The sequence below is a fragment of the Peromyscus leucopus genome, chromosome 23 (assembly GCF_004664715.2).
Source record: "Peromyscus leucopus breed LL Stock chromosome 23, UCI_PerLeu_2.1, whole genome shotgun sequence".
Classification (NCBI taxonomy): Eukaryota; Metazoa; Chordata; class Mammalia; order Rodentia; family Cricetidae; genus Peromyscus; species Peromyscus leucopus.
In genome coordinates, this window is record NC_051082.1 from 40139807 (window position 1) to 40154718 (window position 14912).

General features: G+C 49.1%; 1 protein-coding gene across 1 annotated transcript in view; it reads right to left on the bottom strand.

Moving 5' to 3' along the window:
- The window catches only part of LOC114705490 (kinesin-like protein KIF19), a 54912-nt gene extending 41680 nt beyond the window's left edge, over positions 1-13232 (bottom strand). Inside the window, exons 1-3 of the mRNA XM_037198441.1 lie at positions 12293-13232; positions 11523-11603; positions 1218-1328 (exon numbers count right to left, since the gene is read on the bottom strand). Coding sequence (XP_037054336.1) covers positions 1218-1328; positions 11523-11603; positions 12293-12379 — 279 coding nt within the window. The 5' untranslated portion in view covers positions 12380-13232. The remainder of the gene's footprint in view (positions 1-1217; positions 1329-11522; positions 11604-12292) is intronic.
- Between the last annotated feature and the right edge of the window lie 1680 nt (positions 13233-14912).

Consider the following 14912-nt stretch of genomic DNA (forward strand, 5'->3'; position numbering starts at 1 on the left):
ACTCCAGTACCAAGTGAGGACCAAGAGGGAGACCATCAGCAATGTGTAGCTCAAAAGAGCTTCTGATCACCACAGTCCCTTTACTGTCCAAGCTCAGAAGCAGGGGGACCTCTGGGCAGGGAAGTGCACGTCTGTAATTAACATGTAGGAGGCTGGATACAGAGACTGGGAGTTTCAGGCAATTCTAGGCCATAAAGTGAATTTGTGCCAGCCTGGGCTATATAATGGGACCCTGTCGTGGGGAGAAAAAAAGGGGCTGGGAAAGCGGCTTTAAATGGTTAGGAGCACCGGCTGCTCTTCCAGAGGACCCAGGTTCAGTACTCAGCACCCACATGGCAGCTCACAACTGTCTGTAACTCCAGTTCCAGGGGCCCTGACCCTCTATTCCGGCCTCTGTGTGTATCAGGCATGCACATAGTTTATTTGTATATATGCTGGCAAACACTCACATACACAGAAAAATTTTAGAATCTTAAAGCACAAAGAAGTGAGAAATCTGGTATGGAATACAGGGCAGTCGACCTTTCCTCTCACAGCAGGACAAGAAGACATGGCACTCCATCTTGTGCTGCTTCCCTTGGGTCCGAAATCTCCCCCAGATGCTGCTGCCCTGGTACTGTGACATCCCATTTCAGGAGCCCTAAGTTCAAATCCTACCTTCATTGCTGTCTCTGATGAGCCCTGGCTCCCCTCTGTGATGTGGTTAGGTTGCATGTGGTACCGCCTTCTGGTCTGAGAGGTTGGTGGTGCCATGATGTATGAGAAAGATCAATGCCTGGCCCAAACATCCAGCACCGTGTGACCTCCTGGAGGCTCCCTGTCTGAGAGATGAGCACTACAGGCCTCCCTTGCCAGACCCCCGCCTCTCTTTATGATAGCTTTCAGCCTAGATGGCCCTCCTCGGTGAGGGCCTTGCTGAGGACATGTGTGCTCAGTTTTTCCTTGCCTGTGGTGGTGTGGGAAAGGCCTGTGTGTCCTGATAGCATGGGCAATGAAGGAACCAGTGAACAAACTCAAGAGAACCCCCCAGAGTGGGCCATAGGACTTGGCAACCCCTGTGTCCACAGGAGGGTCTCATATGCTTGATCCCTGGAATGGGTTTCCGCCCCACAACCTCCTTGCTCCTCAGGGAGACTCCGAGGAAGACAGAGGTGAGACGGCCCAGGATCCAGGTCCAGGGAGCTCCTGGAGTTAGAGGCAGGGGGTGTGGTATGAACCTGAGATGCATGCTGGTCAAACACTGTGTCAAATATAAAGGTACGTTCCCGGGACCGGTGTGCACGAAGTGTGTCCTCCGGGTCTTCGCCTGGATCCATGAGCACAACTACCTGGATGCATCAAGACAGAGGGGTCAGGGGAGGGCCAGTCAGACCCTGGCTGTGTTTCCTAAAGATTAAAGCACATCTTTAATCCCAGCACTTGGGAGGCAGAGACAGGTGGATCTCTGTGAGTTTAAGGCCCACCTGGTCTACAGACAGAGAGTTCCAGGATAGCCAGGGTGGTTACACAGAGAAACAAACAAACAAACAAACAAAAAGATGTGTACCATCACTGCTGGCCTCAGGATGTTTTTCTCATTTGCTTCTCCACTTCAGTTTTTGAGGCAGGGTTTCTCACTGAGCCTGGAGCTGGCCATTGCAGTACACTAGCTGGCCAGTGAGATCCTCCTAGTTCTCTAGTTCTGGGGTTACAGGTTCACGAAGCTCCATCTGCTTTGTGTGGCTTCTGGGAATCCAAACTCAGGTCCTTATGCTTGCACAGTGAGCCCCTTACCTTGTCTCAATCACTCACTGGGGAACAGTGTCTCCTGCTATCACTTGCTCCAGGCATACCATACAACTCCCCTCAGCCAGTGGACTCCACAGTCACATAAGTAGCTCAGATGGTGGAAGGTGGTGGCACACGGCTTTAATCCCAGCACTTGAGAGGCAGGACCATGCAGATCTCTGCGAGTTCAAGGCCAGCCCGGTCTACAGAGTGAGATCCAGGACAGGCACCAAAACTACACAGAGAAACCCTGTCTCAACAAACAAACAAACAAACAAGCCCCAGAGAGAACAGCCTACCATGTTTTAACAACCCCACCCAACACAACAGACTACCACCCACCCACTCTGGCCCCATAGTGACAGACTCCCCTGTGACTCCTAATGTCATCAGAGAAGGCAGGAGGCTATGGAAACTGTCAAGTACTGTGCTGGCCACTCCAGTTGCATTCCCGGCACAGGGCAGGGGAGATAAAGGGACTATCTCAAAGCCTCCACCCACATGCTCCATTTCTCTGAGTCTGTCAGTCCCCAGGGCCCCTCAGTCCCCACATACACTATTATCAAGCAAGCCTGTTAAGATCCTTGGGGGCAAAGGGATTAAAGGAGCCACCCCAGGGACAACGGGGGCAGGGAAATGGGCAGAGGCCAAATACAGCCTGCCTGGTGGAGACTTGGGGCTGAGCACCAGAGGGGAACCGAGGTGGTGGAGCAGAGCTGGGTGGTTCTGAGGGTCCTGTCACATGACCACTACTTACTTGCCCCTCATGTGTTCTTAGCTTTGGAAACCGTAGTCCTGGGAGGCCAGGCTCTGCCAGGGCTTCTCCTGGCTTCTGGCCAGTGCTTGCTCCATGACATAAGCTAACTCTCTCTCCTCCTGGGGAAGCACTGTGTCACAGGGGCCACCTACCTACCCACTGTGGCCAGGCCATGGCTGCAGGAGGACTTAGATGGGTCTCCAGCCAGGGTCCTCATGGAAATGGGCTCTGGACCCCCAGAGCTTGATTTCTAACCCTACCCTGGTTCTCTGCTCACTCCAGTAGGAGCCTAGGTGTCTCTCAGACCTCACCCAGTCTTCATATATGTGAAATGAGAGTCCTCACAAAGCCTGCTCACTAAAGGGTCATAAAGGCTGATAAGAAAGCATACACACAGACCCCTGGGTGTTCATTGGGTCTTGGATCAGAAATATATATTTGTTTATTGTGTATGTTTGTGTGAGTGCAGGAGTTGGTGTCCTCCTGTGACCTTGTGGGATCTGGGGATCCAACTCAGATCATCAGGCTTGCACATAGTACCTTCCCCTGCCAAGCTACTTTGTCAGCCTCAAAAAAAAATATTTTTGTTGTTATAATTAACCTTATTCTTATTTGCAGATGATATGATTCTATGCCAAAGACCTTACCCACCCCAGGAGAAGAACGTTAAGATGGATAGACGCTTTCAGCAAAGCGGCAGGATACGAAGTTAACAGCAGCAATAAATCAGTAGCTGGGGTCAGTGAGGTGGCTTAGCAGGTAAAGGCGCTTGCTGTGCAAGTTTGACGGCCTGAGTTCCATCCCCAAGACCACTGCGTGGTAATCTGAATGAAATACCCTTCATAGGCTCAGATATTTGGACACATGGTCCCCAGTTGGTGCTGCTGTTTGTGAAGGATTAGAAGGTATGTGGCCTTGCTGGAGGAAGTATGCCACTGGGGGCTGGCTCTGAGGTTCCAAAGCCTCACACCATTGCCAATGTGTTTTCTCTGCTTCCTGTCTGCAGTTCAACATATGAGCAGTCAGCTTCCAGCTCCAGTTGCCATGACTCTACTCTGTCATCATGGGCTCTGTCCTGGCTAGTTTTAGGTCAACTTGACACAAGCTAAAGTCATCTGAGAAGAGGAAACCTCAACTGAAAAAAAAAAAAAAGTCTCCATAAGACCAGGCTGTAGGCTAGCCTATGGGGCATTGTCTTTCCTAACTAGTGACTGCGGAGGAGGGCCAGCCCATTGTGGGCAGTGCCACCCCCTGAGTTAGTGGGCCTGGGTGCTGTAAAAAAGCAGGTTGAGGCTGAGTGGTGGGTGATACTTGCCTTTAATCTCAGCACTTGGGAGGCAGAGGCAGGTGGATGGTCTACAGAGGGAGTTCTAGGATAGCCAGAGCTACATAAAGAGACCCTGTCTCAAAAACAAACAAACAAACAAAAAATACAGGCAGAGCAAGCCAGTAAGCAGCACTCCTCCATGGCCTCTGCATCAGCTCCTACCTTCAGGTTCTGGGCCAGTTTGAGTTCCTGTCTTGAATTTCTTTGACGATGAACAGTGATTTGGAAATTCAAGCAAAATAGGCCTTTTCTCCCCGACTTGCTTTTGATCATGTTGTTTTGTCACAGCAATCCTAACCCTGCCTCAGACAGACTCTTATCCCTCTGGAACCATAAGCCCAAATAAACTCTTCAAAAAGCTGCCTTAGTCATGGCATTTTATCACAGCAACAGAAAAGTAACTAATACACCTTGTAAAGGAGGAAGGAGAGAATTGACTCCACAAAGTTGTCCATGTCTATGCTGTGACATACATGCCTACATATCTCTCTTTCTCTCTCTCTCTCACACACACACATACACACACCACAATAATACAACAAAGATAATAAATTAGTAGCCTTTTTATCAACATGGGTCTCAACAAGAGGTCAAATAACTGTTTCACAGGGATTGCCTAAGACCACTGGAAATATCAGATATTTATAATTCATAACAGTAGCAAAACCATATTTATGAAGTAGCAACAAAAATAATTTTATGGCTAGGGACCACAACACGAGGGACTGTGTTAAAGAGTCACAGCATTAGGAAGGTTGAGAACCAGTATTATATAAAAATAACAAAAGTCTAAGGAAGAAATCAAATGCTCCCATTCACAACTGCTTCAGGGGAAAAATACTTTGGAATAAACCTAACAAAATAAGTGAATGGTCTTTAAAACAACTTTAAAACACCCAAGAGAGACTGAACATACTAGAAGATGGAAAGATCTCCCATATTCACAGACCTCTTCAATCAAGACTGGGAAAATACCAAAGACAATCTACAGATTCAACACAGTCCCCATCAAAGTACCAACACCTCTTCATAGACAAAAAGGAAAATTCCGAAAATTCATCTGAAAGCAAAAAGACCTGGGATAGCCAAAGCCAGCCTGAGGTTGCAGCCTGCAGGAAGATGACCTGGACTAGAGACATCATAATAAGACAAACAGCACCATACTGGTACAGAGTCAGACACACAGGTCAATGGAAGGGAAGACCCAGATATAAGCCCATGTATTAGCCCTAACCCTGAGTCACCTGATTTTTTTTTAAAGAGGGAGAAAAGGCAGCCTGTGGCTGGCAAGATGGCTCAGCCATTAAGAGCACTTGTTCTTGCAAAGGACCTGGATTTGGTTCCCACCGCCCATGTTGGGTGGCTCATGACCACTTGTGACTCCAGTTCCAAGGGATTCAATGTCATCTTCTAACCTCTATGGGCACCTGGCATGAATGTGGTGCACAGACATACATGTGGGCAAAACACCCATAAAAAAAAGTGTTCAATATCCTTAACCATGGTAGAAATGCAGATTGGAACCACTTTGAGATCCCATCTCACCCCTGTCAAAATAAGTATCATCAACAAACGCTAGTGGTCTACTCACTGTTGGTGGGAATACAAACTGAGCAGAGCCATCCTGGAAACCAGTGTGGAGGTTCCTCAAGAAGCTATAAATATGCCAGCAGTGGTGGCGCACATCCTTAATCCCTGCACTCGGGAGGCAGAGGCCTTCCAGATCTCTGAGTCTGAGGCCAGCCTGGTCTACGGAGAGAGTTCCAGGACAGTCAAAGCTACATAGTGAGACTCTGTCTTGAAAAAACAAAACAAAAAAATGAGGAGGAGGAGAAGATGAAGAAGCCAAAGCAGCAGCTGAAAACAAATCTTCCATATGACCCAGCTACACCAATCCCGGGCACATACCCAGAGGCCTGTGCATCCCCCCCAGGGATGTTTGCTCATCCGTGCTCTACTCTCAACAACTGGAAAGCAGAACTGACAGTGGACAGTGAAAGTGTGACACATGCACACAATGGAAACATATGAAGCTGTAAAGAAAAATGAAGTCGCAAAGGTTGTCAGTAAATAAACAGAACTGGGAAATACATGAAGTGAAGGTACCCAGGGCCAGAATGACAACACATGTTCTCTCTCATACATGGATTCTAGCTTCTATCTTTTTATTCATATGTGGTCATGAGATGGGAGCAGACACTAGACAGACACAAGAAAATTATGTTTGGCATAAAATTATCCTATGACTAAGCCTCAGTAAATGTTATCTATGCTTTATTTAAAACCCAAATGTCATGGTTGTTTGGATCGGCATCTGACCATTTATGAGAAACTTTACATTCCTGGGCATGTTGTTAGGAATTCCTGCTTAAATTCCCTTTCAAATGCATCTCCTCTTTTGATCAGAGATGTTACTCAAAGTGGTGTGGTGTTGTGTTTGGGAGATTATTTCTACACATTTAACTGTTTCCATTGAATTTCTTTCTCTCCTTCTCTCTCTCTCTCTCTCTCTCTCTCTCTCTCTCTCTCTCTCTCTCTCTCTCTCTCTCTCTCTCTCTCTCTCTCTGGTTTTTTGTTTGTTTATTTCTTTTTGGGACAATATTTCTCTATGTAACAGTCCTGGTTGTCCTGGAACTCATCCTGTAGACCAGGCTGGCTTCGAACTCACAGATCTACCTGCCTCTGCCTCCTGAGTGCTGGGATTAAAGGCATGTGCCACTACCACCCAGCTTGAGTTTCATTTTTATTTTGATACCTTTCATCTGAGTTATCATTGTATAAATTTAAATCCTGAAAATAATATGTGAGGAGCTGGAGAGTTGGCTCAGCAGTTGAGACTGCTTGCTGCTCTTGCAGAGGACCCAGGTTTGGTTCACAGCACCTACACAGTGGCCCACGGTCATCTGTAACTTCAGACCCAGGGGACTGAATGCCTTCTTATGACCTCTACAGGCACCAGGCATGCATAGAGTGCATTTACATGCATTCAGGCAAAACATACATACATATAAAATAAAAACAAGTAATCTGAGCTCATCCTGGGGGTGCACACTTTTAATCCCAGCACTCAGGAGGCAGAGGCAGGCAGATCTCTGTGAGTTCGAGGCCAGCCAGAGTGAGTTCTAGGACAGTTAGTGCTACACAGAGAAAAGTCAAAATAACAACAACAACAAATCTTTAAAAAGTAAGTTTGGGTGAGAAAAAAGAACATTATTGGGGAAAGGCAGCAGGATTTTGAATGTGTCTACAAAGTTAGACGATGCTGGATCAATGTCTACAAGGTGAGATGATGCTGGACCAATGTGTGCTTCCTGATTTCTTTGCTGAAGTCAGATGCCAGGATGTATGAGGAGTCAGTGAAGTCATGAGTGAACGTGTGCTGTTGACATGGGCACAGCCATGCCAAGGACTCCAATGCATCAGCCCCTTGGGAGTGGCAAAGCCTTGCCTAAGTGAGGCTCAGAGAGATTATAACACCTTCCTCTGTTGCGAGTGCAAATGCTATAACCGTCATAGTTTTCTCCCCCTGGATACTTATGGCCTGAAGACTGCTTCCTACAGACACAGTCCCTCCTGCCTCCTTGTTTATTGGTATGCAATAACCCCACCTCCCTGTTCAACCATATAAAATAAATACATCGAGCTTGGGAGGGGGGGCTTTGGCTTCTGCATCCAAGAGCCAAGCCCACCCAACCCCAGCTTATCTGTTTGTTTTTTCTTCCTTCTCTCAATGTTGTAGTCAGGTCAATCCCTGGAGCATGCTGGATGGGGTAAGAATGTTCCTGTTTTTTTGCTGTTGTTTGTTTTAAGAGAAGGGTTCTCGGTATAGTCCTGGCTGTCCTGAAACTCACTTTGTAGACCAGGTTGGCCTCAAACACAGAGATCTGCCTGTCTCTGCCTCTCCAGTGCTGGGACTAAAGGTGTGCTTTTAGTCTGGCTTTTTTTCCCCAATGTGTGGTGGTGTATAGGCACACAGAAGGACCTCAGATGTCCTGCTCTGTCACTCTGCCTTATTCTAACCTTGAGACAGTGTCTCTCACTAAGCCTGGAGCTAGGCAAGCTACTATCAACCCCCCCCCCCAATCCTCCCATCTCTGCCCTCTACAGCACTGGGGTTACAGGTGTGTGGGTACAGACATGCCCAGCTTTTTACATGGGTGCTAGGCAACCAAGACCCTCTGAACCATATCCCTAGCCCTTGTTTTTTGTTTGAGAAAGTGTCTAGCTGTGCATTCCAGGTGGGCCTTGAATTCATGATTCCTGCTCTGGCCAGCCCATGACAGAATTATAGGCATGAGTCACCATACCCAGATGAGAATGTTTTTGTTTTAAAGAGATATATGATGGAATGTTTGGGTGGGGAGGGGTGTTGTGCCCCTAACTGACTCCAAATGATCCAGAGGAATGGAGTCAGAGCCCAGGGGAGTGAAACAGGGCCCCAGACTTTGGTACAACTGGCTTCATGATGGAAGTACCATTCAGGCCATAAAACTCGGCATGTGGACAGTACCACCTGCCAAAACTAAAACAAAGGCCTAATCCATCAAAGCCTATAGTTCTGGGGGTGTCTCTAAATGTACTAACCTTGCTTTTTGGCTTCTGTAGTTCTGTTCTGGCTAACTGATCTTGTTAACTAAAATATGGACATGGTTTTTGTGCTTAAAAGCTCACCCCGGGAAAGGCTCGGGGCTACACTGGGATCCTGAGCACCCAGTGGTAGTTGTCAGCCAGCTAACGAAGACTTTCTATTGGCTTAATGTCTGAGCAGTCTTCTCTGGTGACTACCCTACAACTGGGAGAGGGGCAGAGTGAGGCAATATATGAGGTTAAGGGACACTGGGTCATGGCCTTCCTGCAACCTCTCTATTGGTTTGAAGTTATTTCAAAATAAAATGAATAGTAACTGGGTTTGATGGTGCACACCTTTAATCCCAGTACTCAGGAACCAGAGACAAGTGGACCTCTGTGAGTTTGAGGCCAGCCTGGTCTGTATAGTCAGATAGAAAGAGAAGAGAAGGAGGAGGAAGGGAGGGAGAGGAGGAGAGAGGAAGGAGAGAAGGAAGAGAACTGAACTTATCACAACATAGGTGAACCTCAAAAACACTGAGCCACACTTAGAAGGCCACACACCACACTCATGTGACTACATTGACATGGAATGTCCAGAAACCAGAGTCAGAAGTGGGGTGGCAGCTGACAGGTTTAGGGGTCTATGCAGAGTGTATAGATGAAGAGGACTAAATGCCCCTTGTTTACTTGAAAAGGGGGGATGGGGAAGTGGTGTAATTATATTTTAATTCTTAAAAGTTTAAAAAGAAAAAGGTGAGATTTTGAACTAGGAGGTGGTGGTACACCTCTGTCATCCCAGCATTCGGGAGCTGAGGCAGGAGTTCAAGGCTAGCCTAGGCTATACGGGGAGACACTATCTCAAGGGAAAAAAAAAGTGAGTTTTCTCTGGTGCTAATTTCACCTTGATTTGTGTATGTATGGTTGGGTGTGCATACACAGTTATGTATGTGTGGCCAAGGGTTGGGGGGGGGCAGAAGTTAAGCTGTATTCTCAACTGTTCTCCATGTTTTTTGTTTTTTTGTTTTGGTTTTTCCGAGTCAGAGTTTCTCTGTGTAGCCCTGGCTGTCCTGGATCTCGCTCTGTAGACCAGGCTGGCCTGGAACTCACAGAGATCCACCTGCCTCTGCCTCCCGAGTGCTAGGACTAAAGGCATGTGCCACCACACTCAGCCTCTCTACCTCATTTTTAAAACATGGTCTCTCACTGAACTTGAGCTCACCAATCTGGCTAGACTAGCTAACCATGGAACCCCAGGATGCCCCTTGTGCTGGGATTACCAACCCTCGCCACCATGCCCAGTTTTCCCCGAGTTAGGGTTAGAATTCAGGTACTTATGCACGCACATCAAGCAGCTACTGAGCTCTCCCTAGAGCCCTTTGCCTTGATGTTTCAGCATGAGCTGTCTTTTGCAGATTTTTGTTGTTATGTGTATGGGTGTCTTGGTGCCCACAGAAGCTAGAAGAGGATATCTATCTGGTATTGGAGTTGACAGATGGCTGTGAGCCACCACATGGGTGTGTCCTCTGGAAGAGCAGTCAGGGCTCTTAACTCCCGAGCCCTCTCCAGCCCCACCCACTGCCTTCTGTCCTGCTCAGTCACACATCCACACATATGAAGCAGTGGTCCCGCCCTCCCTACTCGGCTCACTTCCGCAGCTGACCCCACTTTACTGCTGTATCTGAACACTGGCACCTGGTGTGCACTGCTTAGCGGTCCATGACCTCAGTGCTGATTCACCCCAATGGCAGCTCTGCCAATGCACCTCTCCCTTGGGTGCTCTGAGTCCCTGTGGGCAGCCCTTGGCAGGGATCTATGTGTACCCACATTTTGGGTTGTTGGCTCGAGTGTAAACACCCTGCCTGAGCATCGTCTCATGGACTACCTCACTAATGTTCCTAGTGACCAATAAGGACATTCTCTCACAAAGCCTGCCTTGAGATTCCTTCTAAGTGACAGCCAAAGGCAAAAGTTTCTGAGGTGTGGGCAACTGAGTGCGGAGCCTTTCTCTGAAGGAAAGTCCCTGGCAGCATGCGCCCTACCCTGCAGCCAGCAATCACCCCAAGTTTCTGAAATCAGATCTGGCACTTGAATGTGGCCTGCCAAGTCTCCTTGCACGCTGTCTCTCCTACGTTCCCGCTTTGGTGTCTCAGCAGAGACCTTTTTGGAGCAGGCAGCACCAAGGACTAATGCACTTTCTGTTGATGAAAGGAAATGGGGGCTGAAGCAGGAGGGCTGCTGTGTGTGCAGGCTAGCTAGCCTGGGACACAGGGAAGTGCTAGGTGAACCTGGCATAAAGTGAGACTCGAAAAGGAAAAAGTCTTTTTTGTTTTTGTTTTTTCAAGACAGTTTCTCTGTGTAGTTTTGGTGCCTGTCTTGGAACTCACTCCATAGACCAGGCTGGCCTCAAACTTACAAAGATCCGCCTGGCTCTACCTCCCGAGTGCTGGGATTAAAGGCGTGCGCCACCACTGCCTGGCCAGGAAAAATTCTAAAAACCTAAGCAGGTGACTCAGTCAGTAAGGTGGTTGCCATGCAAGCATAAGACACAGTTTGATCCCCAGAACCTGAATGTACCCACAAGCTGGGCGTGGGGGCACTCAATTGGAGTCCCACTGCTTGAGACAGAGGCAGGAAGATCCCTGGGGTTCATTGGCTAACCAGCCTAACCTAGCCAACGAGGCCTGGGTCCCAGTGACAGTCTGTGTCTCAAAAACCAAGAAGGGCTTAACAGATGACTCAGCATCGGGGAAAATCGCCTGCTGTCGAACCCGAGGACCCGAGTTTGGTCCCTGGGACCCAACCAGCTCCAGCAAGTTGTCCTCCGTCCGTCTCCCCCCCCCACTTTAACTAAATCAGACACACACAGACACACAGACACAGACACACACACACCACCAATAAAAAGTTGTGTGGAGAGAACGTCTGCCCTCCGGGGTCCTCCCAATGTGCTGTAAGCCTGTATTTAAGACCTCCTACCCCCTTCAAGAAATGACATTCGACATTTAAAATTAAAAAAAAAAAAAGTTGTGTGGAAAGTGCTTGTCAGCTAAGCTCGGCCCCAGAACAGAGCCAGGCCACCTGAGCGAACACCTCTAGTCTCACCTGGTCCCCCACTTTGTGGGCGATGACGGTGGCCCCTTCCTCCAGTTCTGTACTGTTGAGCGGACGGATCCGAAGCGCCACCTGTGGACAGGGCACAGGCAGCACCAAGATCCTCAGCAGGCCTCCATTTCCCATCCTCAGTCTCTGCTCTCAGTGAGGGGGTAGCCTTACCCCCACTCAAACCTAGACCCTACTTGCATGGAGCTGCCTCCCAGAAGGGCTCTGAGGGATTGGTGGTGACGTCACTGCCATGGAACAGAGAGAAGAGGAGCAACTTGCCCAAGGTCACATAGCTGTCTGTTTTAGCTGTGATCAGAAAGGAAACCTACCTGCATTTTCCAGCCCTCTATGAGCATTCAGGAGAAGGACCCTGGGCTTTGCATGTCGCTCAATTCTGCCCAGCCCATGTGTAAGGGTATCTTTGATGGTACATAGATCACAGATGACAAGGGGCCAGTCTTTGTCTTCCTAACCAGAGACAGGTGCCAGGGGGGTTCTAATACAGTTCATCCCGAGGCTGAGTGGGACAAGGAGCCTGACAGGAAGCAGTCTGCCCCACAGCTGGGGTCATAGTTCAGACCCTGGGCTTTCTGAGGATGGAGGACCAGAGAGTAGGATACAGGGGTATCACTGGGTCCCAGGAAAGTCGGAACCAGGAGTGGGGCATTGGTCTTTACAGGATCCACGAGTATAGGGTTTGGGGGCTTCTTGGCAGGGGTAGAGGCAGGAAGGGGCTGGAGTTAGCGGGGGACACGAGGGAGGGTACTCACCATGAGCTGCTGGTCCTTGGGTTCCATCTCTCTCAGGGCTGGGCTGCCCCGGGCTGGAGAGGGGTCTGTGGTCTGGTGGGAGGGCATGCTGCAAGTCAGAACTGGAGGTGCCCAGCTAACCTAGCAGAGTCGGAGGCAAGGAGATCTTCCCAGATCAGCCCCGCCCTGCTCTGCTCCCCAGGCTCACTCTGGTGACATCAGCTGGGTCCCCAGAGGTGGGGCTGGGCCAGCATTGAGCTCACTTACTAACCTGGTGTCACCCCACCTGTCTCTTTGGCCAGGACAGCCCTCATGGTTTGAGCAGTCCCCAAGCAGCTAGCCAGACCTCACAGATGACATCATGATGAGACCATGGCAAGAACCCTGTTTAGCTTGTCTCTAGCTCTGTTACACTACAGAAGCCTCTGGTCTAGAGATAAGCCTACCTTAGAGAACCCTGTACTTTGGTGCCCCTTCTCACCTGAGCTCAGGAGCAATGGTCACCCACACAGCGGCCACCTCAGAACAGCAGGTCAGTGTTTGTGGCTTCCCTCCCTCTCAAAGGGTCAAAACAGCAACAGATGAAACCAAATGAACCTATTTCAGCTGTGAGCGACCTTGCCAGGGTCTTTCATAGATGACCAAGTTTCTGGAACAATTTCTTTCCAGCCTTCGGTGTCTTGTCTGAACACCCAAGAGGGATTAAGGATGGAGCTGGTGGATTTACTGCCTCACTTCTTCCATGGGATCCCCAGGACATCCTGCTCTGTGAACTCCCCAGCCTGGCCAAGAAGACTGCACCAACAATGTCACACAGGTAACCTGGGGTGGCACAAGCTGTTAAGAGCCAGGCTTGGGGATTGGAGAGATGGTTCAGCAGGTAAAGGCACCTGCCATGAAAGCTGGCAACCTAAGATCCATCCCTGGGATCCACAGTGTAAGAATCAACCCCTGCAAGTTGTCTTCTGACCTCCATATGCATATACACAATGTATGTAAAAACAAACAAACAAACAAACAAGCCGGGTAGTGGTGGCGCACACCTTTAATCCCAGAACTCAGGAGGCAGAGCCAGGTGGATCTCTGTGAGTTGAGGCCAGCCTGGTCTACAGAGCAGAGATCCAGAACAGGTACCAAAACTACACAGAGAAACCCTGTCTTGAAAAACAAACAAAAAACATATCTGTAAGGCCCAGGAGCTGTTCAGTGGGTAGAGGTGCTTTGCCTACAGGCCTGGAGACCTAAATTCAATTCCTGGGATGCACATCATGAAAGATGAGTTTCCTGTAGGTTCCCCTCTGACCTCCACAAGCATGCGTAGCATGCACACATACACACAAAATACTATGAAATAAAACTATTTTTTAAAAAAAGAGCCATGTTTACCTGGGAGGTGGCTCACACCTTTAATCCCAGCACTCAGGAGGCAGAGGCAGGTGAATCTCTGTAACAAAAAGCTACAGATTGATTCTATGGAACCCAAACTTAGGCTTTCTGTGAGGACTCTGCCTAGAGCTCAAGCTAACGGCACAGGGTCATGGGAAACTTTAAGGCTCCCCTGAAGCAATTGCCACCTTCTCTCAGAAATCAAACCAGTTTAGCTGTGTGAGGCCATAACTCCTTAGGTCACATTCCTTCTCTTCCTTAGCATCTGGGTCAACCTTGGGCATTAGGAGATGTTTGCCACAGGGCAGGGAAGGGATTAGGGCCCAAGGAAACACAGCTCCCCCACTACCCCCAGCTTCCAGGAGCCAGGGTGAATCCCACCCATGCTGAGCCCTGAGCACAGGCTGTCCTGAGGCAGGAGCCTTCCCTCAACTCCAGCTGCAGCACAGAAGACAGGAAACAGGGCTTCGCAAATGCTCTCTTAGAAATCACAGAAAACAACTGCAACCAAGTTTCAAATAGTGAAAAAGCTTAGCACTATTAAGAACCTTCCGCTGTACAGTGGGCGGTGGTGGTGCACACCTTTAATCCCAGCACTTGGGAGGCAGGGGCAGGCAGATCTCTGTGAGTTCGAGGCCAGCCTGGTCTACAGAGTGAGTTCCAGGACAGCCAGGGCTACCACACAGCAAAACAGCATTGAAAAACCAAAACCAAAAAACCTGCAAATGTGCTGTATCTGTGTGCCTTTGCCATCGTGCTGCTGTGAAACTCGAAAAGTATGTTTAAAGAGCATGGGAGTGGCCAATACCCTGGGGTAAAACCGCTGAAGGGCCTGCAACCATGATGGAACCTCAGAGAGGCCAAAGGAATAAGGACTCTTAAGACTCAGGAGGAGAGGTGAGCCACCTCCCAAGGATGATGCACACAAATCACTCTTCTTTGTCTTCTGCTCTCATATCTGTGGCAGCCTGACCTCTGCTGGAGGTATATGCTCTGCAGACATACCACGGCTGTGGGCCCAGCCTGGGGTGGCTCTCTGGTCACAACAGATGCAGAGGCACGCTGTGTAGAGCACGGCCACAGCTCACCTTGGGTGGAGGCCATCTATACTAGTTTGTCCTCTTCTCTACTGGACACTAGGTAACTGCAGAGAGGTGTGTGTCTAAGTGGCTGACTCCTCTATACCTGTTTTCCAACTTGTCCAATTCTGGCAAACCCAAGGGTTCTGTGGGGTGAGATGATGAGCATTGTCTCA